Source organism: Heloderma suspectum, chromosome W (assembly GCF_057233095.1).
Source record: "Heloderma suspectum isolate Gila_16-S chromosome W, 16-S_ref, whole genome shotgun sequence".
In the NCBI taxonomy this organism is placed as follows: domain Eukaryota; kingdom Metazoa; phylum Chordata; class Lepidosauria; order Squamata; family Helodermatidae; genus Heloderma; species Heloderma suspectum.
In genome coordinates this window covers 59,416,892-59,443,870 of record NC_139475.1, presented here as the reverse complement: position 1 = coordinate 59,443,870, position 26,979 = coordinate 59,416,892, and the positions used below count along the sequence as shown (strand labels likewise).

Below are 26,979 nucleotides of genomic sequence, written 5' to 3'. Positions count from 1 at the left end.
TATCTGTGGAGGAATCTAGAAGAGGTGTAAGGTTACACCTTCCCCATTCGAACTGATGAAGAGACACAGAGCTTTTGTTAAAAACATCCCTTCTTTATGGCCCAAAGACTTCTTTCTTAGAGGCACTCTGCACATGGACTGGAACTTTGGACAGTTAAAGACTTGCCGTAAAAAGTACTGTGAGGCTTGTCATAGCCTTAAACTCCCGTTGTTGTAGATTGTGTGTGTGTTTGTGATCAGCTCAGTGTACAGTTTGATTTGTGATTTCAACACTCAGATAAAAAGCTGCATTTGACTGAAAGAACTGGGTATATTTAGCCTTGAGAAGAGAAGACTGAGGGGAGATCTGATAGCACTCTTCAAGTACTTGAAAGGTTGTCCCAGAGAGGAAGGCCAGGATCTCTTCTCGATCATCCCAGAGTGCAGGACACGGAATAATGGGCTCAAGTGACAGGAAGCTGGATTCCGGCTGAACATCAGGAGAAACGTCCTAACTGTTAGAGCAATATGACAATGGAACCCATTACCTAGGGAGGCGGTGGGCTCTCCCACACTGGAGGCGTTCAAGACGAGGCTGGACAGCCATCTGCCAGGGATGCTCTGATTTGGATTCCTGCACTGAGCAGGGGGTTGGACTCGATGGCCTTGTAAGCCCCTTCCAACCCTACTATTCTATGATTTCCATGGCTTTGATTTCATTTACCCTAATGAAGCATACAAATTCAAATTGCTAGATTCACAGACTACAAAGGAAACAGCCTTCAAAAAGTTCAAAGAGAAACTACGAAAGTTAGTTTCCCTTTAAAAAGTGGGGCAGCAAATTCTCTTAACTTAAGAGGTGAGAGGGAAAGAGTCCCCCACTCTCCCGTGATACTTCTAAGCCCAGCTGTGTTTCTGAAGCCTAAGAAAGTTCCTGCCCCATGTGTCCCAGCTCTTTCTCAAAATCTGAACTGTTCTGACGTTCCATTTGCTCAGAGGCAAACCTGACGCTCTGCCAAAACTCATGCAGTGTGGAGTTGCCGATGCAAAAATGGTGGCTTGGAACTCTTTGCATGTATGAAAATGCCCTTCCCTTGATTTTGATAGACCCTGACCATGCAGTCAGAGGAGCAGTATAATGGGTAGATCTGCTCCACCATGCCCTACGATGCAAAACAAATGTTTTCCAGTCATGGTGTTAGATTTTAATGATATGAAAAAGGTATAAAAGAAGGCAGAAGAAAGTAGCAGACAAAAAGGCTTAAAAAAAAAGAAAGCTTATCCCAAATGTGTGTCGTTGAGATTAGTAAGAAGATCTAAGCAAGCGAGTCTCTGTCGAAGCAATGGCAAACAGCCTAACTTGCAGAGAAGACAAAGAGTTAAAACTGGCGCATGGCACAGAGAATTTGAAACATGATCTGCAGAACATGCAAGCCAAAAGATAAGTGTGCCTGTTACAAGAGGGAGGCTATAGTAGCCATAAAAAGGGGCAAAGCCCCCGTATGAAGCTTTAACAAGAATATTACCCACTAGAAGTGGACAATTAAAATAAAAAAGGCTTTTCTTAAATTGAAGCAAGCCTTAATATCACCGCCTGCTTTAGCCTTATCAGACCTCAGATCATGAAGTTTTTAGAGCTATGGTGCACATGAGAGCACATGAAAAGAGTGCCATTCCTGAAAAAAGGAAAAGGCAATGCTGGCAGCCACCATGGGCGGAGATATAAACCGCGGCTTGAGAGCACAGAAGCGACCAGAGGGGGGGGGGGGCGACCGGGGCTCAATAAATGTGCGTATTGTCAAGAGAAGAGACACTAAAAAGATTTTCCAGAGTTGAAAGAGAAGAGAAAAGAAACTCACCCTGAAGGCTGCCAAACGCGGGCAGGATCCTCCGGGGTTGGCCGGGGGGGGAGTCTAGCTGAAGGGCCACCACCCTACGAACAAACGCTCGGGAGAATCCCAAGGTAAAAGTAAGGGTTGGTGGCAAGGACTGTGAGGCCCTAGTAGATACTGGAGCCACATTTTCTATGATCCCTGTGAAGCCCCCCCGGCGAGAGAAAGTGGAAAGGATGTAACTGTAAAAGGAATTAAAGAAAAAAAAACTAAATTGCCCGTGTGTAAGCCCCTCCTCACGAAGACTGGAAATAACATACTGGAACATGCCTTTGTAGTTTCATCTGCATACCTGGTTGCCCTCTTGGAGCGGAACTTGTTAACAAAACTGCAAGCTAAAATCTTCTTCCGTGATAATCAGATTGTAGTACAGCTGCCAGCAATGCAGGGCTCAAATTAGCAGATGGCCCTTCAAGCAGTCGAGATTGTGGCAGAGGCCAAAGGGACTGAGATTTTAGAGAATGCTGATCCATGTGTCTGGGCAGACAGAACCCCTGCCCAACCAAATGCGTAACACCAGTTAAAATCTTCTTTTAAAAAGGGAGAGCCCTGTGTGCGTAAGGCAGTATCCTCTGAAGAAAGCCACCTGTGCAGGCTTGAAGCTGCTCACTGAGAAGTTCAAAAGTTATGGTTAGCTAATAAAGGGATCATCCCCCTTTAACACCCCAATTTTGGGTGCGCCCGAGGCAGATAGCGCCTCCTCCAGGTTGGACCAAGACCTGAGAGCAGTGGCTGACTGCCCTTTGTGCCTCAAAAACAATTCAAAAATGTTTGAGCCCCCAGCTCAAATGAGAAGTCGCCCATGCGCTTACTATCCTTTTCAGAGATTTCAAATTGACTTTTCAGAGTTGCCCCGGACTCATGGCTATCGGTACCTGCTAGTAATGATAAAAGCAATTGACTGCACTGCACAGACAGTAGCCAAGATCCTGTTAAAACGTAATCCCTAAGCTCTTGTTACCTAAAGAGAGTGAATCAAATCGGGGGCCCCATTTTGTTGGACAAGTGACGCAAGTAGTGGCCCAGGCATAACAAACTAACTAGAAGCTACACCCCCCTTGGAAACCTCAATCTACAAGTCAAGTTGAGAAGATGAACCGCACCTTAAAGACAATGCTCATTAGAATTTGTTGAAAGATTAAGTTGAAAGGCCACAGGCCTTGCCGATCACCTTGACTCGAGTACGGTGCACCCCCAAGGGAAGTATTAAATTGACACCTTTTAAACGTTCCATAAGCGCCCACCTCGGATATTACCTATGGCTGATAGCTTAAATATGAATTTAAAAATAAAAGTTTTAAGATTCAAGGTTATGTTACTGCTTTGCAGTCTGTTTTGTTTTCACAGGTTTGCGACACCGCACCAATCCTGGCCTTTAGATGCTCCAGTGCATAATCTCAATCCCAGCGATTGGGTGCTAATCCAGTCCTAAAAAGATGAACCACCTACCAAGGAGCGGAAGGGTCTGTTTCAGATCCTACTTACCACTCCCATTGCTATGAAAGTCGCTAAAGGGAAAAAGTGGATTCATCACACTGAATAAAGGCATCACCCGCACCAGAGAGGGTCACACCAGAAGCTGACCCACCTGAAGGTCACCGTTGGAATAATGAACCCCTGAAAGGACTCAAGTAGCTCTACAGAAAGAGGGTGCTCTCGTTTCAAGGGTTCCTGATGAATGGAACAAAACTGAGTTCCAAAAGTTCAAAAAAAAAAAAGTGTTTTTGTTGTCAACATTCTAGTAGCTAGAACAAAGGCGTCCCAGGCCTCACTTGCTGTTTAGAGAAAACCGTCAATGCCACAGCGATAATAGTTTGCGCCTTTAAGTGCGTAGTCCACCGCTGGACCAAAGAGAGTATAAATTTGAGAAAAGCCTTTTGAGGGGGGAATTGTAGTAAAAATGTAACCTAAAAGCCATTGTATGTGTCTTAAGCAGCACGTAGTATTGTAAGAGCTGCGCATGCCTCGAAGTGAGCAGTAACCCTAAGATAAGGCAGCCAGGCAAACCGCTGGCAACCAATCAAAGTGACACGCTGGCTGAGGAATGCAAGCTAAGTGATAAAACTGTAGCGCGGAGGTTGCCCAGGGTCGACTCTGCTTTTGAGCGTGAGCTCCTTTGTCGAACTGTTTGCAAACAATAAAATCGAGCTGGACCCGGCCTGAAGTTGACTCTCCTCTTTGGGGCAAATTGGACTAGCCTCCAGGGGGCGAAACTAGCAATTTGTGCAACAAAATGACTCTCCTAAGGCTTCATTACAAGGAGTAAGAGCTTTAGGGTGCAATCCTATGCATGTTTAGACAGAAAAAGTCCTACAACTCCCAGCAGGCCCCAGACATTTTTCTGCCTAAACATGCATAGGATTGTGCCCTGAAACTACAATACACTGGTATTTGTTTTATTTTTGCTCCTACCACCTTTGCTTTCAGCCCTGCGCACCACTTGAGAGCTTCTTCGAAACTGAATTTGGCCCTCAGGCTGAAAGAGGTTTCCCCACCCTTGGCCTACACTGTGCTCAACCTGCACTGTGCTCAACCTGCACTGTGCTCAACCTGCACTGTGCTCAACCTGCTCAACCTGTGCTCAAACCTGCACCAAGCCATGCTGGATTTCACAAAATTTGGGTAAACTTTATTCAAACGAATTTGTGCCATCCTTTTCTTTATTTTAAAGCCATTGAAATCCCAGACTTCTGATAGCTGAGGGATGAAAGAGGGTGCAGCTCAAATAGACAATTTGATGAGCTTGGTATATATGCAGGAAAGGAAAGATTAACTCTGACATGTTAATTAAAAGGTTGGAACCTTTTGGCTAGTACTGGGATGTCTATTGTAAATGTCCTCTCCTAGGAATGAATATTTTTGCTGCTTGGTAATTATGTTTTTTCTTTAAAAATTGGTATCTCCATTATAATTTTATTTTTATAGAAGCACAGAATCACAGAGTTGGAAGGGACTTAAAAAGTAATCTAGTCCAACCCACTGCCAATGCAGGATATGTGCTCTCTATAGCATTCCTGATTGAGGGCTGTCCAGACTCTGCTTAAAACCCTCTATCGAAGGAGAGTCCACCACCATCCCAGGAAGTTTGTTCCACTGTTGAGTTTATTCATCAGGACGTTCTTCCCAATGCTTAGTCAAATTGCCCTTTCTTGTAATTTGAACTCATTGCTTTGGGTCCTACCTTCTGGAGCAACAGAAGACCTATTTGCTCCATCTTCTATTGGACAAATATTTGAAGATGGCTATCATATTGACCTGGTCCGCACATAACAACAACCTAGAGTATGGGTTGAGTATGGGTTGTCATTGAATCGTGGGTTGTTGTTGAATAATGAGTTGTTGTTACATGCAAATCCTGCACTATGGTTTAACTATGGGTTGTTAACCATGAGCAACCCAGAGTTCACAACCCAACAACAAGCCATGGGTTCTCTTCCTGGGTTGTTTCTGGTTAAAAACCCATAGTTAAACCATAATGCGGGGTTCATATGTAACCACAACCCATGATTCAACAACAACCCATGATTCAATGGCAACCCATACTCTGCGTTGTCATTATGTGTAAACCAGGCCATTGCTCTTAATTGTCTCTTCTCCAGGCTAAATATTCCCAGTTCCTTCTACCTTTCCTCCTAGGACTTTATCTTTGTTGTCCTCATTTTTGTATACTAAAAAGATTTAAAAAATACACTTCACCCTGATAAACCAAAAGGTTTTACTTCTAAAGGGTGTACGAGTCAGAGTTACTTGCTCTCAGAAGAAATTAATACAGAGACTCCTATGAGTGCAGGTAATTTCATTGTCCCCTTCATGGATCACTGCCTTGTTGTGGCGAAGGGGCTTGCGTAACTCAGTGAAGCCATAAGCTATGCCGTGCAGGGCCACCCAAGACGGACAGGTCATGGCAGAGAGTTCTGACAAAATGTGGTCCACTGGAGAAGGAAATGGCAACCCACTCCAGTATTCTTGCCAAGAAAACCCCCTGGAACGTATCACAAGGCTAAAAGAGATGACGCCGGAAGATGAGCCCCTCAGGTCGGAAGGTGTCCAATATGCTACTGGGGAAGAGCAGAGGGTATTTCCAAGTAGCGCCAGAAAGAGTGAAGCGGCTGGGCCAAACCCGAAAGGACACTCAGCTGTGGATGTGTCTGGTGGTGAAAAGAAAATCCGATGCTGTAAAGAACAATATTGTTTAGGAACATGGAATGTCAGATCAATGAATCAAGGTAAGCTGGAGGTGGTCAAACATGAGATGGCAAGATTGAACATCGACATCTTGGGAATCAGCGAACTCAAATGGACAGGCATGGGCGAATTTAATTCAGCTGACCATCATATCTACTATTGTGGGCAAGAATCCCTTAGAAGAAATGGAGTAGCACTCATAGTCAACAAAAGGGTGGGAAAAGCAGTACTGGGGTACAATCTTAAAAATGATAGAATGATCTCAGTACGAATCCAAGGCAAACCATTCAACATCACAGTAATTCAAGCCTATGCCCCAACCACTGAGGCCGAAGAAGCTGAGGTTGATCGGTTCTATGAAGACCTACAACACCTTCTAGAACTAACACCAAAAAAAGATGTCCTCTTTATCATAGGGGATTGGAATGCTAAAGTAGGAAGTCAAGAAATCACCGGGATAACAGGCAGGCATGGCCTTGGTGTACAAAATGAAGCAGGACAAAAGCTAATAGAGTTTTGCCAAGAGAACATGCTGATCATAGCAAACACTCTTTTCCAACAGCACAAGAGGCGACTCTACACATGGACATCACCAGATGGTCAATATCGAAATCAGATTGATTATGTCCTTTGCAGCCAAAGATGGAGAAGCTCCATACAGTCAGTAAAAACAAGACCTGGAGCTGACTGTGGCTCAGATCATGAGCTGCTTCTTGCAAAATTTCGGCTTAAATTGAAGAACGTCGGGAAAACCACTAAACCGTTCAGGTATGACCTAAATCATATCCCTGATGAATATACAGTGGAGGTGAGGAATAGATTTCAGGGATTAGACCTGATAGACAGAGTGCCTGAGGAACTATGGACGGAGGTCCGTAACATTGTTCAGGAGGCAGCAACGAAATCCGTCCCAAAGAAAAAGAAATGCAAGAAAGCCAAGTGGCTGTCTGATGAGGCTTTACAAGTAGCTCACGAAAGAAGGGAAGCGAAAAGCAAGGGAGAAAGGGGAAGATATACCCAACTGAATGCAGAGTTCCAGAGAATAGCAAGGAGAGACAAGAAGGCCTTCTTAAATGAACAATGCAAAGAAATCGAGGAAAACAACAGAATGGGAAAGACTAGAGATCTCTTCAAGAAAATTGGAGATCTCAAGGGAACGTTTTGTGCCAAGACGGGCATGATAAAGGACAAAGAAGGCAGGGACCTAACAGAAGCAGATGAGATTAAGAAGAGGTGGAAAGAATACACAGAAGAACTATCCAGGAAAGATCTGAATGTCCCTGATAGCCATGATAGTGCGGTCACTGAACTTGAGCCGGACATCCTAGAGAGTGAAGTCAAGTGGGCCTCAGGAAGCATTACTAACAACAAAGCTAGCGGAGATGACAGTATTCCAGCCGAGCTATTTAAAATCCTAAAAGATGATGCTGTTAAAGTGCTGCTTTCAATATGCCAACAAATCTGGAACACTCAACAGTGGCCACAAGACTGGAAAAGGTCAGTTTACATTCCAATTCCAAAGAAGGGCAACGCCAAAGAGTGTTCAAACTACCGCACAATTGCGCTCATTTCACATGCCAGCAAGGTGATGCTCAAAATCCTACAAGCTAGGCTTCAGCAGTATGCGAACCGAGAACTTCCGGAAGTACAAGCTGGGTTTAGAAGAGGCAGAGGAACTAGAGATCAAATCGCCAACATTCGCTGCATCATGGAGAAAGCAAGAGAATTCCAGAAAAACGTCTATTTCTGCTTCATTGACTACGCTAAAGCCTTTGATTGTGTGGATCACAACAAACTGTGGCAAATTCTTAAAGTGATGGGAGTACCAGACCACCTTACCTGTCTCCTGAGAAACCTGTACGAGGGTCAAGAAGCAACAGTAAGAACCAGACATGGAACAACCGATTGGTTCAAAATTGGGAAAGGAGTACGACAAGGCTGCATATTGTCACCCTGCTTATTTAACTTATATGCAGAGTACATCATGAGAAATGCCGGGTTGGATGAATCAGAGGTTGGAATTAAGATTGCCGGGAGAATTATCAACAACCTCCGATATGCAGACGATACCACCCTAATGGCAGAAAGCGAAGAGGATCTCAAGAGCCTCTTGTTGAGGGTGAAAGAGGAGAGTGCAAAAGCTGGTTTGAAACTCAACATTAAAAAAACGAAGATCATGTCATCTGGCCCTATCACTTCCTGGCATATAGAAGGGGAAGAAATGGAAGCAGTGACAGATTTTACTTTCTTGGGCTCCAAGATCACCGCAGACGGTGACTGTAGCCATGAAATTAAAAGACGCTTGCTCCTTGGGAGGAAAGCTATGGCTAACCTAGACAGCATAGTAAGAAGCAGAGACATCACCTTGCCGACAAAGGTCCGTCTAATCAAAGCTATGGTTTTCCCAGTAGTAATGTATGGCTGTGAGACCTGGACTATAAAGAAGACTGAGCGCCGAAGAATTGATGCTTTCGAACTGTGGTGCTGGAGAAGACTCTTACGAGTCCCCTGGACTGCAAGGAGGTCAAATCAGTCCATCCTAAAGGAAATCAACCCTGAGTGCTCATTGGAAGGACAGATAATGAAGCTGAAGCTCCAATATTTTGGCCACCTAATGCGAAGAGAAAACTCCCTGGAAAAGACCCTGATGCTGGGAAAGATTGAAGGCAAAAGGAGAAGGGGACGGCAGAGGATGAGATGGCTAGATAGCATCACGGATGCAATGAATATGAACTTGAGCACGCTCCGGGAGAGAACGCAGGACAGGAAGGCCTGGCGTGCTATGGTCCATGGGGTCACGAAGAGTCGGACACGACTGAATGACTGAACAACAACAACAACAAATTTCATTGTGTCTCTGCAATCTGGAGCAATTGGACAATTCCAATCACACCCCGTACAACGCCACAACAGAGTTGCTCACTCCACCCTCACAGATTGGAAGGGGGCAAACAAAAGTGCTGTAGAGCATACAGAGATGCTATGGGTACCTTCCTGTATAGCTGCCCACTTTGAGCTCACAAGAGCCTTTAATTATTTACTGAACTTCTCTCTCACTGATGGGATTACTTTTAGATATATTTTCTAAAAACAAAAAACCCACACACATTGTAAATTCCCCCACTTAAGCACTCTGTTAGGGTGGAAAGGCGGGATATAAATCCAGCAAATAATCTCTCTGTCTCTCCCTCCCTCCCTCCCTCATGTACGTGAATTTGAAAAAACAAAAACACAACATAAAAAAGGGTAGCACTGGGAGAGGAAGCTTCGGACCCGTGGCCACTCACTTGTGGGGTGCCACAGGGTTCCATCCTCTCCCCGATTCTATTTAACATCTATGTGAAGCTGCTGGGGGCTATCATCAGGAGGTTTGGGGTGCAGTGTCATCAATATGCGGAAGACACGCAGCTCTACCTCTCGTTCAAATCTTCACCAAGGTTGGCCGTAGAATCCCTGTCCAAATGTCTGGAGACGGTGAGTGGCTGGATGGGGAGGAATAAGCTGAACCTGACAAGACCGAGGTACTTTTGGTGGGAGACAAGAGGAGGCTGGGGATGTTGACCTGGTGTTGAATGGGGTACGGCTACCCTTGAAAGACCAGGTCCGCAGCCTGGGGGTCATTTTGGACTCCCAGCTGTCCATGGAGGCTCAGGTGTCAGCTGTGAGCCGGACAGCGCTGTATCAACTCCATCTGATACGGCGGCTGCGCCCCTTCCTTCCCGACCATCTGCTCCCATCGGTAGTACATGCCCTGGTCTCCTCTCGTTTAGACTACTGTACTGCGCTCTACGTGGGGTTACCCTTGAAGACGGTTCAGAAACTGCAGCTGGTACAGAACGCGGCGGCTCGCCTGATTAAAGGCAGCCACCGGCGAGATCACATCACTCCAGTGCTGAAGGAGTTGCACTGGTTACCAGTTGTTTTCCGGGCCAAATTCAAGGTGCTGGTTTTGACCTTTAAAACCCTATATGGTTCCGGCCCAGCCTGTCTTAAGGAGCGCCTCCAGCAGCACCAGACAGGCCGCTTAACAAGATCAGCCTCGGATGGCCTTCTGTCTGTCCCATCAGCCAGGACAGCTAGACTGGTGGGGACGAGGGAGAGGGCCTTTTCTGTGGTGGCCCCCACTCTGTGGAACTCCCTCCCTAGGGAACTCTGTCATGCCCCCTCTTTAATGAGCTTCCGTCGTGCATTAAAAACGTGGTTGTTCAGGCAGGCATTTGGGGTGGGTTAGGGTATTTTAGGAAATGTTTTTACTGTAGAATTTTATTGTTTTAAACTGTTTTATTGTATGTTGTACATCGCCCAGAGTGGCTGGGTGATCAGCCAGATGGGCGATTAATAAATTTAATAATAAATAAATAATACATAAATAAAAACCCCAGCAGCACTAGAACACCAAAAATGAACCTCACTGTTGAAATCAGGAATTATTTCAGCAATCCAGTAAAGCCAACCACTCAGCAAGCCCAGCCTTTACCTTCCAAAGGCTTGGGAAAATGGGTTGGCCTCTCCTTGGTTTGTTCTGAACTAAATGCAAATAAACCTCACATGGGGTGACTGGGTGACTCCCAAGCATGAGATGGGCAGAAACATTCCATCCTACCACTCCCTCTAGGCCAGCCTTCCCCAACTCGGTGCCCTCCAGATGTATTGGACAACAACTCCTATTATCCCCATCTGGCATGACCGTTGGCAGATGCCACAGGGTGTTGCCAGTGGGCCTGGTCCTTCCCCCATTCTTGGAAATCTTGCAATATTATTCTTTTTTCTTCTTGAGTGTTAAAGCTGGTTGGCATTTCACCACTAGCAACATTTTAGCAGTTCAAACGCATCTTAAGGTGCCATGTTTGTTCTGTTTATTGCATTTTGCTTTCTAAAGGTGCTCCTGACTACCACCAGCACCAGTACAGATACCAAGTGCCCCATTTAAACTCTTACCTGTCTGGCTTGCTGTCCAAGGAAGCATTTTTTTAAAAGTGGAAGAAAAGACAAGACAAATGTGAGGGTTAGAAAGGGAATGGCAGACGTGGGGACCTATTCTCAGTGACCTATAATCCCCCTGACCAAACCCTCACCCAACAACCCAGGGGTCTCCACCATGTGACCTGTACACATTTTCCATACATGGTGATCTAAGAACCCTGGTTCATACATTTCCTAGGCCTGAGTCCATCCTTCCCTTCTACCATGTAGATAACACCTAGTACAGGCTAGGACACTTTGGAAGAGCCAGTGTGTTATACGTAGGGCTATCCCTTGCTGGGAAATCCGGTTCTTTTTTCGCTCAACCATGTTCTGCGGTGTGGATGACTCGCTTTGCATCTCCAAGCTGAGCTGCGGGCTGTTCCCAAACTCTGGGAACCTTTTTGCACATTTTTAGGGTTCTGCAATTTGTACAAATTTCTGAGTGACTTGCACAAATTACGACCAAATCTGCACAAATTCAGCAGTAATTTGTGCAAAATCAGCCATAATTTGTGCAAATTCCTCAGAAATCTGCACAAATTGTAGAAGCTTTAAAAAATGTGCAAAATTCCCAGAAAATCCATGAGCTAACCCAACTCGCTGCAGATTGAGTCGGGTGTTGCAGTGGGAACTGAAACGAAGTCTGGGAGGGCCGAGCCTAAGAAAACACATCGAATTCCACCCCCTCAAGCGGATTTCTCCAACATTCCTGGGTATGCACAGCAAAAGCTTGCAACTGAGAGCCTTTAGGAAACCCTGCTGTACACAGGAGTCCACATCTCCATGGGGAAGGTTTATAGGCTGGTGGTCCAGCACATGCTTTGCACACATAAGGTCCCAGATTCAATCCCCGACATCCCCAGGTAGGGTGGGAAAACCCCATCTGAAATCCTGGAGAGCCTCTACCAGTCAAGGTAGACAATACTGAGCTAGATATATAAGGCACCTTCCTATGTTCCCATTTAAACCAGCTCTTTATTCAGAACCATGAGGACCAGAACCTTACTTTATTTTTAGGGGAAGGGATATAGCTCAGTGTCAGAGCACTTGCTTTGCACGCAGAAGGTCCCAGGTTCAATTCCCGGGCAACTCCAGCTAGAGGAATCTCTGGAGACCTGAGAGAGTATTGCCTTCTATCATGCCAGAGACCAATTCCTCAACAAGGAGCCCTCAGTTCTTATGGGAGTGACCACAGCTCAATGGTAGAACACCTGCTTTGCATGTAGAAGGTCCAACATTTGTTCCCTGGAATCTCCATTTTAAAAAATGGTGAGATAGTGGTGGAGAAGCGCCTTTTCTGCCTGAGTACCTCTGCTGGTGGACACATTAGTGTGCTAGATGTGACATAAGGCCCATCCCTATAGTTCTGTGGGTGCTGGACTTGAACCAGGCCTACCTTTCTGACAGCTTTTTCTTGGAAAGGGGAGAATCATGTGAACTGTATTATGTGTTTGCTGAAGCTGGCCATTTTTATTTTGAAGGAAAAGCAGCCATATGGGGCCCTGGTCTGCAAAGTGCTCCTAATTTCGCTTAGGAAAAAAACCCACACGCACCCCTGCTGCTATTTGCCCCTGAAGGTGCTGTGTGCAGCACCTTTGGGGGGAACAGCAACTAGGGGGTTGGGAATTTTTGGTGGGAAACTGGCACAAGGCCCTGATCCAGGTTGGAAGCATGGTACCAAATTAGGGCCCTGCACGGTTATTTCCTTAAAAATAAAAGTCATCAACTTAGGACATAATCCTATGCATGTTTGGACAGAAAAAAGTCCTACAACTCCCAGCATGCCCCAGCCACCCATGCTGGCTGGGGCATGCTGGGAGTTGTAGGGCTTTTTTTCCATCTCAACATACATAGGATTGCATCCTTAAGCAATTTTTTAAAGTCTGAATGGCACAACTTGCAGTTTGGCCCTTAGATGTTATCTGCATGATGTATGTCAGGGATAGGCAACCTTGCACCATCCAGATGTTTTGGATTAAAACTCCCACCAGCCCTAGCTAGCATTGCCAATGGTAAGGGATTATGGGAAATGTGATCCAGAACACCTGGAGGGTCCCAGGTTGCCCACTCCTGATGTAGAGGAAGGGGTTGAGCTTGGTGTTCCAGTGGGCTGTGCCATCCTGGCGAACGTATGAACCAGGGCATAAATTCTGAGCACGAGGAATATTCCATGCACTGGGTCATTTTAAAGCAAGTCTCCTAACATCTTGTCCCTGTCTGGGGCAGGTCTTGGTGCCCCTCAGAGGAGGGGAAGCCCCCCACCCCACCAGGCAGTGTGGGGAAAACACACACAGATTGGAGCTATAGATACTCAAACATGCACTCTTACTTTTTGTACAGAAGGATAGCAATGACAATGCAGATAATAAACACCACGGCCAAGACCGGCCCGATAACCCAGATCAGCCCCTCCTCTCCTTCAATCTTTGGCTGTGGATCCGAGCTGTCTATCTGGATCAGGTTGGAGAATGGACTGGCAGCATACACCTGACAGAGAGATCAAACAGAGGAGGCAGAATATATACAAATATAGGAAGGTGGTATATAAATAGAACAACAATAGCAGTATTTACATCTGTCATCTCATGTGGCAACATTAGCCAAGAAAGAGACAGAAAGAAGAGACTCGTGATAGGTAATCAATTAAATTCAGTTTGATTTGGATTTAGGTCAGCAACTACGAGTGTCAGCAGAGACCGTTAAGGAGGGGAGAAATCAAGCCCCACTCCTCGGTGGAAAGTTCTAAATTGACTCATCATGATTGCTGCTTTTAGATTTTGACCTGATATTTTGTAGTGTTTCTGATTATGCTGTTCTGCTGTTATTGCTGCTGCGATTAAACGGTATCTTCATAAGAACATAAGAATAGCCCTGCTGGCTCAGACTGAAGGCCTCTTTAGTCCGGTGTTCCAGTCCCACAGCAGCCAACCAGATGCCCCAGTGGGAAACCCACAAACAGGAAATGAGAGCAAAAGCTACTGGGACTGGGAGGCTTCTGATACTGGAGGCAGCATATAGCCATTATGACTAGTAGCCATTGATAGCCTGATCCTCCACAAATTTGTCTAATCCCCTTTTAGAACTATCCAAGTTGGTGGCCATCACTACATCTTGTGTTAATGAATTCCACAGTTTAAAAATATTCTGTGTGAAGAAGTCCTCCATTTTATCTGTCCTGAATTTCCCATCATTCATCTCCAATGGATGACGCGATTGGGTTCTAATATTAGGAAAGAGGCCTATCTACTTTCTCCACATCCGTCATTTTTCTAAGCTTAAAAAGTCCTAACTATCAATGCCTGTTGTTATTTTTTTAAACTGCTGTAGTTTCTACATTTTGTAGTACATCTGGGATGTTCTTTACGGCTTTTGACTTTGCAGCTGCTTTGGGTTATCGTCAGATAAGGAAAAGCAGGATATTATGTTAAGAAAAATAATACAGTTTTTTTAAAAAAATCATACTGCACTATCACTTTCAACTGCCCCTCAAAATGTCTCTCTTGTTCGTTTGTTTGTTCAGGTCATGGACACGAAATAATTCAGATAAGAGCTGTGTAAACACCTAACAACCGGAGCAGCCTGTTGGGAATACATCTCAGCAGAATTAAAAGAAATCCACCGGAGGTCAGTTTATTTCTGGGTCCAGTTCAAGGCACTGTTGCTGACCTTTAATGCCCTAAATGGCTTAGGTCCTAAGCACCTAAAGAAACATCTATCATATAGAACCATACCATTGGACGGTACCTTTGAGGTCATCCAGTCCACCCCCTACAGTATCCCCTGACAGATGGCTACGCAGCTGCTGCTTCAGTTCTTCCAGAGGAGAAGAGCCCACTGTCGCCTCCCAAGGTGGTCTGTCCCACTACTGAACAGGTCTTACCATTAGGAATTTTCACCTAATGTTTTTTCCAAAATCTGCTCCCCAGCCATTTCTACTCACAACAGAGAACAAGTTTCCTCCACCTTCTCCATGACAGCCCTTCAGGTGTTTGAAGGCTGCTATCATCTCATGTCTCCCCTGAATCTTCTCTTCTCCAGACTAAACACATGCAGCTCTTTCAACCATTCCTCATAGCACTTGGCTTCCAGACCTCTCACCATCCTGGTTGCCTTCCTCTGGGGTCTCCAACGTGGTGCCTGCAGACACTGCCCTTGGCGCCCACTAGCCTCCCTGCCCCTCCTGATTTTAATTTTATTTCTTACGATTTAAAAAAAAAATTAAACTGGGAGGCTGGCTTGCTGCAAAGCAAAGTCCTGCCCTCCAGCACCATCTTTATTTGGGTTCAAAAGAGTGGTTTTGTGTTTTGGAGCTCAGACCCCACCTCTTAAGACTTAAGATCTTGGGCAAATGACTTTTCTTTTAGTCTTACTAGTTGCCTTCTGGGAAATTAGTGTGTTGTGACCAGCCATGCCCACCATGGCAGCCATTTTGAGAGAGTGCCCATGACACTCTCAAAATTCCAGATGTGCCCATTGACACAAAGCAGTTGGGGACCTCTGCTCTATATCAATCTGCCTGGATGGGTAGGTAATCTAAAGCCCCCACCCCCACCCCAGTTTGGCAGGTGGTGACCAGGGAGAATAGAATAGAATAAAACTTTATTACGGTCAAAGACCAGCTCAAAAAAGGAACTACATTAAAATTATCTGCCACATATCCCCAATCAAGTTAATAGACACCTCCACACAGTGTAGTACTAATGTAATGCATATCAGCCATATTGGGTGAATGGCATTACTCCCCAGACTTTGTCTTCCATCCAACTAGGTAAGTCCGAGCTCCCTCAGCATCCTTCCTCGAACCCCTATCGCAGCTGCAAAAAATTTGGCGACACTATATGTAAATGTCGAATTAGTGTCAGACAACAATATGTAGGCATATTGTTGTCCTGTACGTCCCGGAAAGCGATTCATCAGTGGGGAGATGAGTGCAGCACGCATATCTCTATAAAATATACACCACAGCAAAACGTGCTCTGTAGTTTCTATCTGTTCCATGCCACAGGGGCAGAGGCAGTCTGACCAGGGGATCTTTTTGTACTGTCCCTCCAAAACTGCCGGGGGGAGTCCATTTAGGCGGGCCAAGGTAAATGCCCTTCTATGTTTATGCAATGAATATGAACTTGAGCACGCTCCGGGAGAGAGCGCAGGACAGGAAGGCCTGGCGTGCTATGGTCCATGGGGTCACGAAGAGTCGGACACGACTGAACGACTGAACAACAACAACAACGTTTATGCAGTTCCAGTTGTTCAAGATAGGGTGCAGCTGTTACGATGTATCTATAGTCCTCCCTGAGATAGAATTCTGGGGCACTATTGAGGTCACTTTGTCTCTCAATATCTGCAATGCGCTGCTTGATAGTCTCCATTGCCTGATCAAAACCCATATTTAATAAAGTCCACAAGGGAAGCCCCAAGAAAGCTATTTTCTGTTCAGTTGACTGAATCCAATTGGATTTAAAATCGTCTTGCAAAATTAGTGGGGCAAGGCCAGTAGGAAAATATGACAGTCTAAGCCGGTACACAAGAATAGCCACCCAGACCCTAGCTTCAATTTTGATCTGGCCAGCCTCTAAGCTTATCTTTGCATTGGAGACATCCCTAGGAACACCCAATAGTGCCCTCAAAAATTTTGATTCTACACGTTCTAATGTTTCGGTATTCGGGAAAGACCCCAATTGAGAGCCGTACAATAATTGCGCTAGTACTTTTGCTTGGTATAATTGGAGGGCTAAAGGAATATAGTGGTTGCCTTTTGTTCTCAGAAATTGTGCTATTGCTGATGAGCTTCTCTGTGCGTTTAATGCTACATATTCGCCGTGAGCCTTCCTGGAACCATTTGCTTGGAAGACTACCCCTAAATATTTGAATTGGGAAACCTGCTCAATCTTATGCTGGTTTATCATCCATGATCTGATTTTTGGTATTTTGCAAAAGTAATGATTTTTGTTTTTTGATAATTGATCATCAGATCTTCTTCCTCACAGTATTCAGTCAACTTCCGCAATGCTCTTGTAAGCCCAATTGGAGTCCTTGAGATAATAGCAGCAGCATCTGCATATAGTAAAGTGGTTATATGCCTCCCCGCAATTTTGGGGGGATGAAAATCGGTATGGTTTAGCTGGTCTACCATTGAATTGATATAGAAGTTGAACAAAAGTGGGGCGAGAATGCAGCCTTGCTTGACCCCTTTTTGTGTTGGAACAGCCTTTGTAAGGTGGCTGTGAGCACTACATCTGACCTTAAGGGAGGTGTCCCTATATAGAGTCTGAATGAGTAGGAGCAGGTGCCTATCAATGGTGGAGGCCTCTAATTTCTTCCATAGTTTGACCCTCGAGATAGAGTCAAAAGCTGCCTTAAGGTCTATAAAGGCTACATAGAGCAAGATGACCTTGTTTGAGCTGTATTTCTCGATGAGATGCTGTAGTACCAAGCATTGATCTATGGTAGAGCGACTCTCCCTGAAGCCTGCCTGCTCCTCCGCCAATATCATATCCTGTTCCAGCCAGTCTTTCAGCTTCCTATATAAGTGCCTGGCGTATAATTTACCGATAGTACTTAATAAACTGATGGGCCTGTAATTTGCAGGGTCGTCTCTCCCTTCTTGAATATAGGAACGATAATGGCAGAGCCCCAATCTTCTGGTGTCTGCCCAGTCATGTCAATGTAGGAGAACAGCGATGCTAGAGCCAGGCCCCACCATTCTAAGTTATTTTTGACCACCTCTGGAGGGATCAGATCTTCGTCCGGTGCTTTGCCCGTTTTCATCTGGGCAACTAGATCATAGATTTCTGAAGCCAGGACCGGGGGCCAAGGCGGAGCATCTTCAAGCGCAATATTCCAGGCCACATGGGCAGCGTCAGAATCCTTGTATAATTGATGGAAATGCTTCTCCCAAGCCCTTAGATGAATATAGCAGTCTGGCAATGTTGGTGCACAAATTGGCAAGTTCTTTACCAACCGCCAGAATATGGTCGGATCCTTAGATTTGGCTGCTTGAATCAGTTTCGCAGAGTTCTCCTTCCAAGCCTTTTTTTTCTCTTTTGTATCAGTAGCTGTTTGTAGGATTTTTTCTGTTCAAGAAGATCTTGAGCCGCCTTCAGATCAGAACTAAATTTATACTTTTGATAGGCCTTCTGTAAGGCTTTTTTTGCTTGAACACATTCCCTATCTAACCAGGGCTTCAAGGGTGGTGCCGTGGATGGTGCCGTGGTTGAGGCACCCTTACTCTCCGAGTGAAGGCTTGTTTCAATTCTCGGGCTAACTCCTGATATAATTCCACCGGGCTCATTATTTGGGTGTTACGTATTAGAGATGTCCTAATGTTTTGAATGTTGTCTGATGCAAGAATGGCCCGTAATTCCATGTCCATCCTTGGGGTCCCTTGGACACGACAGTAAGCTTCCCCCTCAGGGAGTATCATAGGCATATAGAGATTGGCACTTTGTAGATAGGGGTGCGGGGCTTTCCAAGTCAATAAGACCGGGAGATGATCACTGTGAAGTTTTGGGACGACCTCCATGTCCTTCAAAAAGGGAATCAAGTTTGTTGATACAATGAGATAGTCTATTTCCCTCATTCTGGTTCCCGCCCGATAGGTGAATTCCGCTGGATGGTCTTTCCCGAATGCACCATTAAGGGAGTGCAGGTTGAGCCTTGTAGTCAATTGATGTAGTAAGAGCCCAGAATAGTTAGATTTTATATCTTTAGATTGTCGAGTAAATGGAAGGCCATTTATACTAGGTGTAGGGGGATAAGCTTTTTGCTGGGAATATAGGGCATGATCACTGGGACCCATCCTGGCATTAAAGTCTCCTCCCAAAATCGCATATGTATTGGGATAGGATTGGAGCAGATCTGCTACGTATGTTTCAAATTCTGCCCAAATTTCCCCAGTCTGTAATTTCTTCTTTTGAGGGGGAAGATAAACATTTATTATCAACAGTTCCCATCGATCAAAATGAGCAAGGACAGCCATTGCATGTTGTTTATAGGATGGCAGCATCCTTGTGCTTACGCACAAAGACGTAGCAATTAAGATTCCTAAACCTCCTTTACATCTTCCGTGTCCCTCCCCAGGGACTGCTCCAACAAAATATGATTGAAAACCATTAAACAGCAAATTCCCCTGGACCCATGTTTCTTGTAGCAGTACAATATCCTTGGAAGAGAGATAGTCTTTTGATTCAGAGTCCTGCAGGATTCCAGTCCAGCCGTTTATATTCCATGTTGTAAGGCCAATTTTATTTATATGCTGGCTGTTTGCGTGTCATTGGGACTCAGGAGTGATACTTTCCAACTCCTGGGCACTCTTTTTTTCTTCCCTCAGCTCAGTTGTTAGCTCTGAGACCAGTCCAACTGAGGGGACAGGTGAGTCCATCCAATTCTCTCCCAATGGGGAATCAGCTTGGGGATATAACACACCTGATTTTAAATGGTGTCCAGTCATCCCTTGGTGTCCAGTCATCCCTTGAGGGCTGGGGGCACTGACTTGGAGTATCGGAGGGGCCTGGCAGTCTGCTTCTGCAGCATCATCTGGCTCTGTACTAAGCTGAATACTTGTTGAATTTTGTAATCCTTCTATAAGTTTCTCAGTAGAAGTCTGAGGCCTCCAGGTCTGGATCTCATCCAGCGTCCTTTCTAGGTCTATTGAAGATATTTCACACATGACATAGGAGTTGTAGTTCTTCCTTTCCAGTGCAGGGAGTGGCCTTATTGGGGTCAACTCCCTTGTCCCCATCAGTGCCTCCATCTCTAATTCTACTTCCCTGTCATCCATTATGACAGTCTGTGGCATACATAGCTCAAGTGAATTTCCAGTGTCAGGTTTAGCCATTCTGCTATATGATTGTAGGTTTGAAATTGCTGTTATTTCTGGGGTCATTGTTACCATAGGCTTTTCCTTGGTCAATAAGGAGTGGAGCAGTCTATTATCCAGTCCCACATTATCAGCTGGTTTCATATCGGAGTCTAAATTATCAGGGGTGCCCAAATTTTGGTCCAGGGAGCTCATAAGGGCTAGACTTGTGTGGGTAGAAGAGTCAAGATCTAAAGTATCGCTATCTCTCTCCAAGGCCAGATCTTCTTCATGTAATCTGATTCTCGTTGGTATTAGTAGCTCATCCAGTTTGTTCCTTAATTTTAAGAGTCCATCCTGCTCGACTGGGTGGTTTGCAGCCAGCTCACAGTAATTATTCTTTAGCAGTTTATCTTTCTTATCATGGCTAGACTCCTCCACAGCTGTCCGAATTGTCGATGATAAAGTGGTGCCATAGTTAACCCTTCTGACTCTGGCAAGGGCTCTAACTCCAAGCTCTTTAAAAACTCTCTGAGGGGTTATACTATATCCTCTTAGGTACTGTGCTGAGTGGAAAAGTTGCAAAGGCACAGTTGTTGACTTAAAGTCTAGGAATAATCTTTTGCAGTCCATTTGCGATGGCAGAAAGTGGAAGTGTTTTAAATCCAATGGGGGTATAACACAATTCAGTAATTCTGCCAGAGAGGTAAGGATTCTTTTCTTATTTGACCAAAGCTGTGCATCTTTCTTTGGGAAGCATATGAGGACCTGATTTGTTTGGAGTATTCTTTGTACTCTCCCTTTTGTCTTGTGTTGTACATACTGCGTTCGCTCAGGGTTAAAAGAGGGGGGGGCGTGTAACAATGGTCCTTGTTCTCACCTCTTTGCTCTAACTTGGATACTGGGTGAGTGTGCGTTTGGATTAAGGCTCCTAATTGCCCTTCAATTCTATTTAAATGCTCTAGAATTAAGATTGGCGTTTCTGCAGATATAAAGCAGATTTCACCCAGCTGTTGAGGAGGGCAATTTGGATGTGCATATTTGCATAACCTGCCTTCTTTACTTCCCGTCCCAGCAATTTATGCTTTCCTGCATTCTCCTTCACAGGGGTTTTAATTAATAGGCTGCTTTCTATCTCTTGGCAGACTGAGGTGCTTATAGGGGTTGTGGCCAATGCCGCCAGTCCATTCTTAGTACTGTTTTTGATACTCACGGCATACGTAGCCCCATTTGAGGGAAGGAAGCTTCTGATTCTAAGCTGTTTCTTCTTCCTCTCCTTTTCCAACTTTTCTTCTCTGGGACTTATAGTTTGCCGTCTCTTTCTTAATCTCCTCCTCCCTTTGGCTGTGAATAAAGCCTTATGATTTTTCATGTTTGCAGCTTCACTTGTCCCAGTGTAGGTGGGAGCTGCGTCTAGTTAATGTTACTCCATCGCCATCTTCCTCCCCTCTCCCCTCTTCAACCAGGGAGAGGGTGCTTCTGTTGGTGGCATCTCTTTGATGAAACAGAAAGGCCTGCCTGGCACATGCTCTGTATATCCTTTAGGCACGAGGCAAAATCTTTTTGATTTTCCAAGGCATTTTGGGAATTTTTAGAACTTAATCTGCCATCCTAATTCATGTTTTGGCAGCATATAGATTTCCTAAATAAAGGAAAATAACACCCTAAGCCCGAATTTGCAAAATTGTTTTTAATGGAGAGTGGCATGTAAAGGGCTTTTGCATGAGCTATAGGTCATTTGGACTTAAGAACTGCCCTATGCTTGATCAGAGAAGCTTAAAGGGTGCACATTTGCAATGTCCACAAAACTACAGAGCTTATCTGTTCCCCAGAGCCTTACAATGGGAGTTGCAGGCCCACAAATTGCCCACCCGTGCTTTGCTGAGCTCTGTCATGAGTGGAGAGTAGTGCCCAGGATATGAACAAACAAAAAAGGAGACTTAGAGCTTTTCTACACAAGGCTGATAACTGGCCATTAATTCTACTTTCAGTTTTGTTGCAGAATTAAGATCCAAGTGCTACATGAGGAGTGTTTCCTTTCCTGCTTTTCTGCTACATAACCTCTAGGTGGTACTGTGGCATAGCGGAATAGCACAAACACAGAAGAGGAAATCATGCCTTTTTGCACTTTCACAATTAAATGCTGCATTTTCCCTACTCTAAAAAAACCTCACTGAAGCAAAACTGGAGGGTCACCATCATCTAAAGAACCTGTAAACAGCCATGAGTAAAAGCTCTAAAAAAACCCTCCATTCCAAACTTGCACAGAATCCCTATTTTGCATTTGAGCTGCACAAAAATGTTTCCATGAATTGATGCTTGATACATAACACACCTGCGCATCATGAGCTGGGGAAATTTGGGAGGTTGGGATGGGACTTACAGCCTCGTTGGCACGCAGCACTGCCAGGATGAAAATGACATATTTCTGTCCAGCTTCCAAGGCTTTGTTGTTGAAACCCTCATAATGTTTCATATCCCCAAGGATGAAGAAGGTGGGCAAGGAGTGGAAGTGGGCTGCAATGTATGGTTTGTGGAGGTCCAGCTGGTGGGAATGATGGAGGGTACGGTGCTGCAATCTAGAGATCTCCTGGATCAACTGGTGAAGGAGACACAAGGAGGCACAAATAAAATAGGTGGGACTTGTGGGAGAGAAAAAGAAGAAGAAAAAACAGGGCGGCACAAAATGCAGGAAAAGAATCTGGTTGTCAACAGAGGTTCTTCTCCCTTATTTATTTTATTTATTTATTTATTTATTTATTTATTTATTTATCTATTTATTTATTTCATTTCTATACTGCCCAATAGCCGAAGCTCTCTGGCTGGTTCACAAAAATTAAAACCAAAAAGCACAGGGTAAAACAATATAAAATATAAAAGCATTAAAACCACAATATAAAAATACAACCAGAATACAACCAGAGTAAAACCTAGCAGCAATGCAGAGATTTAAAATACAGATTGAAAACACCAAAGCTAACAGTCTAGAAAGCTAAAATGCTAAAATGCCTCGAAGAATAAAGAGGTCTTCACCTGGCGCTGGAAGGAATACAACGTAGGCACCAAGCGAACCTCTCTAGGGAGCTCATTCCACGGCTGGGGTGCCACAGCAGAAAAGGCCCTCTTCCTGGTAGCCACCCACCTCACTTCCTTTGGCAGGGGCTCCTGGAGAAGGACCGCTGAGGATGAGTACTGCCAAGGGTGGTTCAGCTGATGAGTACAAGGGAGAAGGCCTGGAATCAGCTGCCATTGGGGGTTTGTCAGGCCCCTTCTTTGCAGGTCTTCAGGAAGGCTCTGAAGACCCAGCTGTCGTTGCAATGCCTCAGAGGATTCTGGGACACAAGCTCAGATTGTGTCTGAGCAGCAAGGGATTCTTTGCCCTCTCTCTGGGTCATCGTGCTTCAGATCATAAAATGTTCTGGGCAAGCCTTGGCATGCGGGGAGGGCATGTGCTAATCCCGACACTCACCTCTTCCAAGTCCATTTCTTCAGGAGTGCTGTACGGGTTCTGAAACTGGCCACTTCTGGATTTCTTCAGGGGGACAACCACAATATAATATGCCCTTTTAGTCAGAGAGAGAGAGAGAGAGAGAGAGATCAGGGTGGAGAACAAGTAAAGAAAAGAGACAATGAGAGAGAAGAACTAATCCAGCTGAGAAGATTTAGAGTAATGAAATATTTCAAAGAACATGGGGACCAAAGCTGCAAAGAGAGGCCCTGTGCCAGCAGGCTCCCCTCTGCCCCACAACCATGCAAAATTCCCCTCTGTAATGCCTAGAGCAGGGGTAGAGAATCTTCTTCCCCTCGCTCTACTCCCTTCTCCATGACCACCAATCGTTTGGTGCTTTTCTGGCTTTTGTGTCATTCCCCATGCATTCTAAAAGGTGGAAATGCCTCTCCTAAGGCTTTGGTCCTGGCAGTATGAACTTTAAGCTCATACTGGTATTTCTGGCCCCATCCCTTTTCCCTTTGGCCCCACCCACTATTGAAATGCAGCCCCCTAGAGCTTCTCCAAAATGGAATTTGGCCGTGGGGCTGAAAGAGGTTCAGTACCCATGGTCCAGAGCAAGATATTATTAATTTGGTTTACTTCTACTTATTGGCTGGGGACAACCTACAGGGGTTGGTGAGGGTCAATGTCACCGTTGGGTTCTGCGTTCGAGCTTCCCATTGGCTTCTGGCTGACCCACTGGGGGAAAAGAGTCCTGGACTCATTGGACCCACCTTGGCCAGCCGAGGGCATGTTTATGGGCACACAGAAGCACGTCAGCTGATCTCCCACTTCACTCAGGAACATGTTTTAAGTGTTATACATTCTCAGGCAACAAAAGTGGGCTCTGCATAGGCTACAAAAGCTTTTAGCTCAGTGGCAGAACACCTGCTTTGTATGCAGAAGGCCTCCAGCTCAATCCCTGACACCTCTGTTTGAAAAAAGGGTCAGGTGGCAAGTGCTGGAAAAGCCCTTTTCTATCTGAGACCCTGTAGAGCCGTTGCCAGTCAGAAGAGGCGATACTGGGCCAGAGGGATAAGAAGTCAGACATGACAGAATGCGGCTTATGCTGATGGGGGCAGAGCCCAGTGGTTGAGCCCCTGCTTTGTGTGCAGAAGGTCCCAGGTTCAATCCCTGGCAACAACTCAACTGAAAAGGATCAGGTAGGAGGAGATATAGTGCCTCACACCCTAAACAGCCCTTGCCTGTCAGAGGACAGCTAGATGGAGAAATAGTTTGACCTATGTATATGGCAGGTTCCCTTGTTCCTACTTAATGCCCTTCCCACTTTCCCTATGCCTGCCAGAAGGAGCTGGCTTCTGCTGAGTAGGGCTGGGGTCGACATTGTCAGGTACTTGCCAAAACCCCCTCCTCAGCAGAGGGCTGCTCCCAACCCCCAGAGCCCCCTGGCCTTGTTGCTACTCTTCTTCCTTACTGCTGCCTGCAACTGAAATGAGGAGCAAGATGGCCTTTTGATAGCCCTTTGTGGACTGTTGGGCTTGTAAAAGGCTCTCAAGGGATCCACTACTGTTGAAAAATGCTCTTGCTTTGACATGTTTAAATCCATTTTGCTGTCATTTGTTTTTATATTATATTGTAAGTGTAAAGGAAGGCCTGCAGCCAGGGCCTGCAGGAGAAGCCACCACCACCACCACCACCACCACCGGGGAAGAGGCGGACCTCCTGCTCCTGCTGCCGCCGCCAACACCAGGCCTTCCCTGTGGACTTCTGCCTGGCATTACTTTTCAGGGGATTCTTTTAGTTGTTGTTGTTGTTGTTGTTTTTAATTTCTGGGGGACTCTGTTGTGTTTTTAGGGGTGGGTAGCCTGCCTGATAGGCGGGAGCGAGGGGGCATGTGTCCACCTGATGGAGGCAGTGGGGGGAGTGTTGGGGGCCAGAACATACCGAGGCTGGGCAGCAGGCGCTGGCGGAGCGCTAAGGGCAGGCCATGCCAGGTAAGGGGAACAGGGGAGAGATGCGTAATACCTGTCCCCTGTTCTGGGCCTGCCCAGAGCCAAAGAATGGCTGGGGAGGCGTGACTCCACCTTCTGGGCTTCGTCTGCTGCTCTGCAATGCCAGGTCTGTTACCCAGAAAACATCCCTCATCCATGACATGATCCGGGATGAGGGTGCGGACCTGGCATGCATTACGGAGACCTGGCTGGCTGAGGCCGCTGCTCCAACTCTGGCGGCCATGTGCCCAGCCAGGTTTTCGTGCGCACAGCAGCCGAGGGCTGGGGATCGGGGAGGGGGGAGTGGCTGCTATCTACCAGGAGTCCTTGGTCTTCACCAGACCCCCTCTCCAGGAGACCAAGGTTGCTGAGTGCATGTACTGGAGGTTGGGCCCGAAGGACACTCTGGGGATTCTGCTCGTGCACCGCCCACCCCGCTGCGCGACCGACTCCCTGGCCGAGGTGCTTGAGGTGGTCTCTGATATGCGTGTGCAGTCCCCTAACTTATTGGTGTTGGGGGGCTTCAATGTACATTTGGAGGCCATCCTCACAGGAGCACCTCGGGACTTCATGGAGACCATGGCTTCCTGGGAGCTGCACCGTATTCCAACTGGGCCCACCCATGTAGCCAGTCATGCGCTAGACCTTGTGTTTGTTTCTGGAGAAGCAGGGAGTGATCTGGAAGTCGGGGGTATATCCACCACCCCCTTGTCCCGGTCAGATCACTATCTGGTGATGTTGGACTTCTCGGCCCCACAACCCCTCCGCAGGGGTGGAGGACCCATTAAAATGGTCCGCCCCAGGCGTCTTATGGATCCGAATGGATTCCTGACCACGCTTGGGGATTCTCTGGGGCACGCCAACGGCCACTCGGTCGAGACCCTGGTGGGTGGCTGGAACGCCGCAATCACTGGGGCGTTAGATCGGGTGGCTCCGAAACGCCCTCTCTCCCCGAACAGGGCTCGGACTGCACCATGGTTCAATCCGCCGTTACGAGCCCTGAAACAGAAGGTGAGATGGCTAGAGCGCCAGTGGCGAAAGTCTCGCTCCAAAGACGATCAGACACGGGCTAGAGCTGTATCTTCAGCCGATCACCTGGTGGTGAAGGCAGCAAACAAGGAATATTATGCTGTCTCTATCGCGTCCGCAGAGTGCTGTCCCAGGAGGCTGTTCCAAGTAGTCCGGAACTGCTGGAGCATTCTAAGGCCTCCTGTGAGGCCTTGGCAAGGCACTTTGCAGATAAAATCGATCGGATTAGGAGTGTTATTCCGTGCGCTGTGGATACAGTTAGTGAGCAAGAGGCGGTCTGTGGCACACCGGTTTTGTGGGATTGGTTCCAGCTTCTTCCTTCAGATGAAGTGGACAAGGTGCTTTCATCTGTAAGTCCGACCACCTGCTTACTTGATCCTTGCCCCTCTTGGCTCATTACGAGCTGCAGAGAGAGTCTGGGTGAGGGGATCAGGGCGGTGGTGAACGCCTCCCTTGAGGAGGGAGTGATGCCATCAGCCCTGAAGGAGGCAGTGATAAGACCGCTCTTAAAGAAGCCCTCCTTGGATCCCCAAGTTCTGAACAACTTTTGCCCAGTCTCGAATCTGCCATTTTGGGGCAAGGTGATTGAGCGGGTGGTGGTGATGCAGTTGAAGGCACACTTGGAAGAAGCCGACTATCTAGATCCATTTCAGTTGGGCGTCAGGCTTGGGCATGGGACAGAAATGGCCT

The 26,979-nt window shown here is 46.3% G+C and overlaps 1 protein-coding gene across 1 annotated transcript in view; it reads right to left on the bottom strand.

Annotated features, from left to right (window-relative positions):
* LOC146334064 (receptor-type tyrosine-protein phosphatase S-like) overlaps window positions 1-26,979 on the bottom strand; it is a 256,868-nt gene that overhangs the window by 98,595 nt on the left and 131,294 nt on the right. The window contains 4 exon segments of the mRNA XM_084824914.1: window positions 10,995-11,006; window positions 13,351-13,508; window positions 22,202-22,417; window positions 23,288-23,381. Of these exon segments, the coding sequence (XP_084681040.1) occupies window positions 10,995-11,006; window positions 13,351-13,508; window positions 22,202-22,417; window positions 23,288-23,381 (480 nt within the window).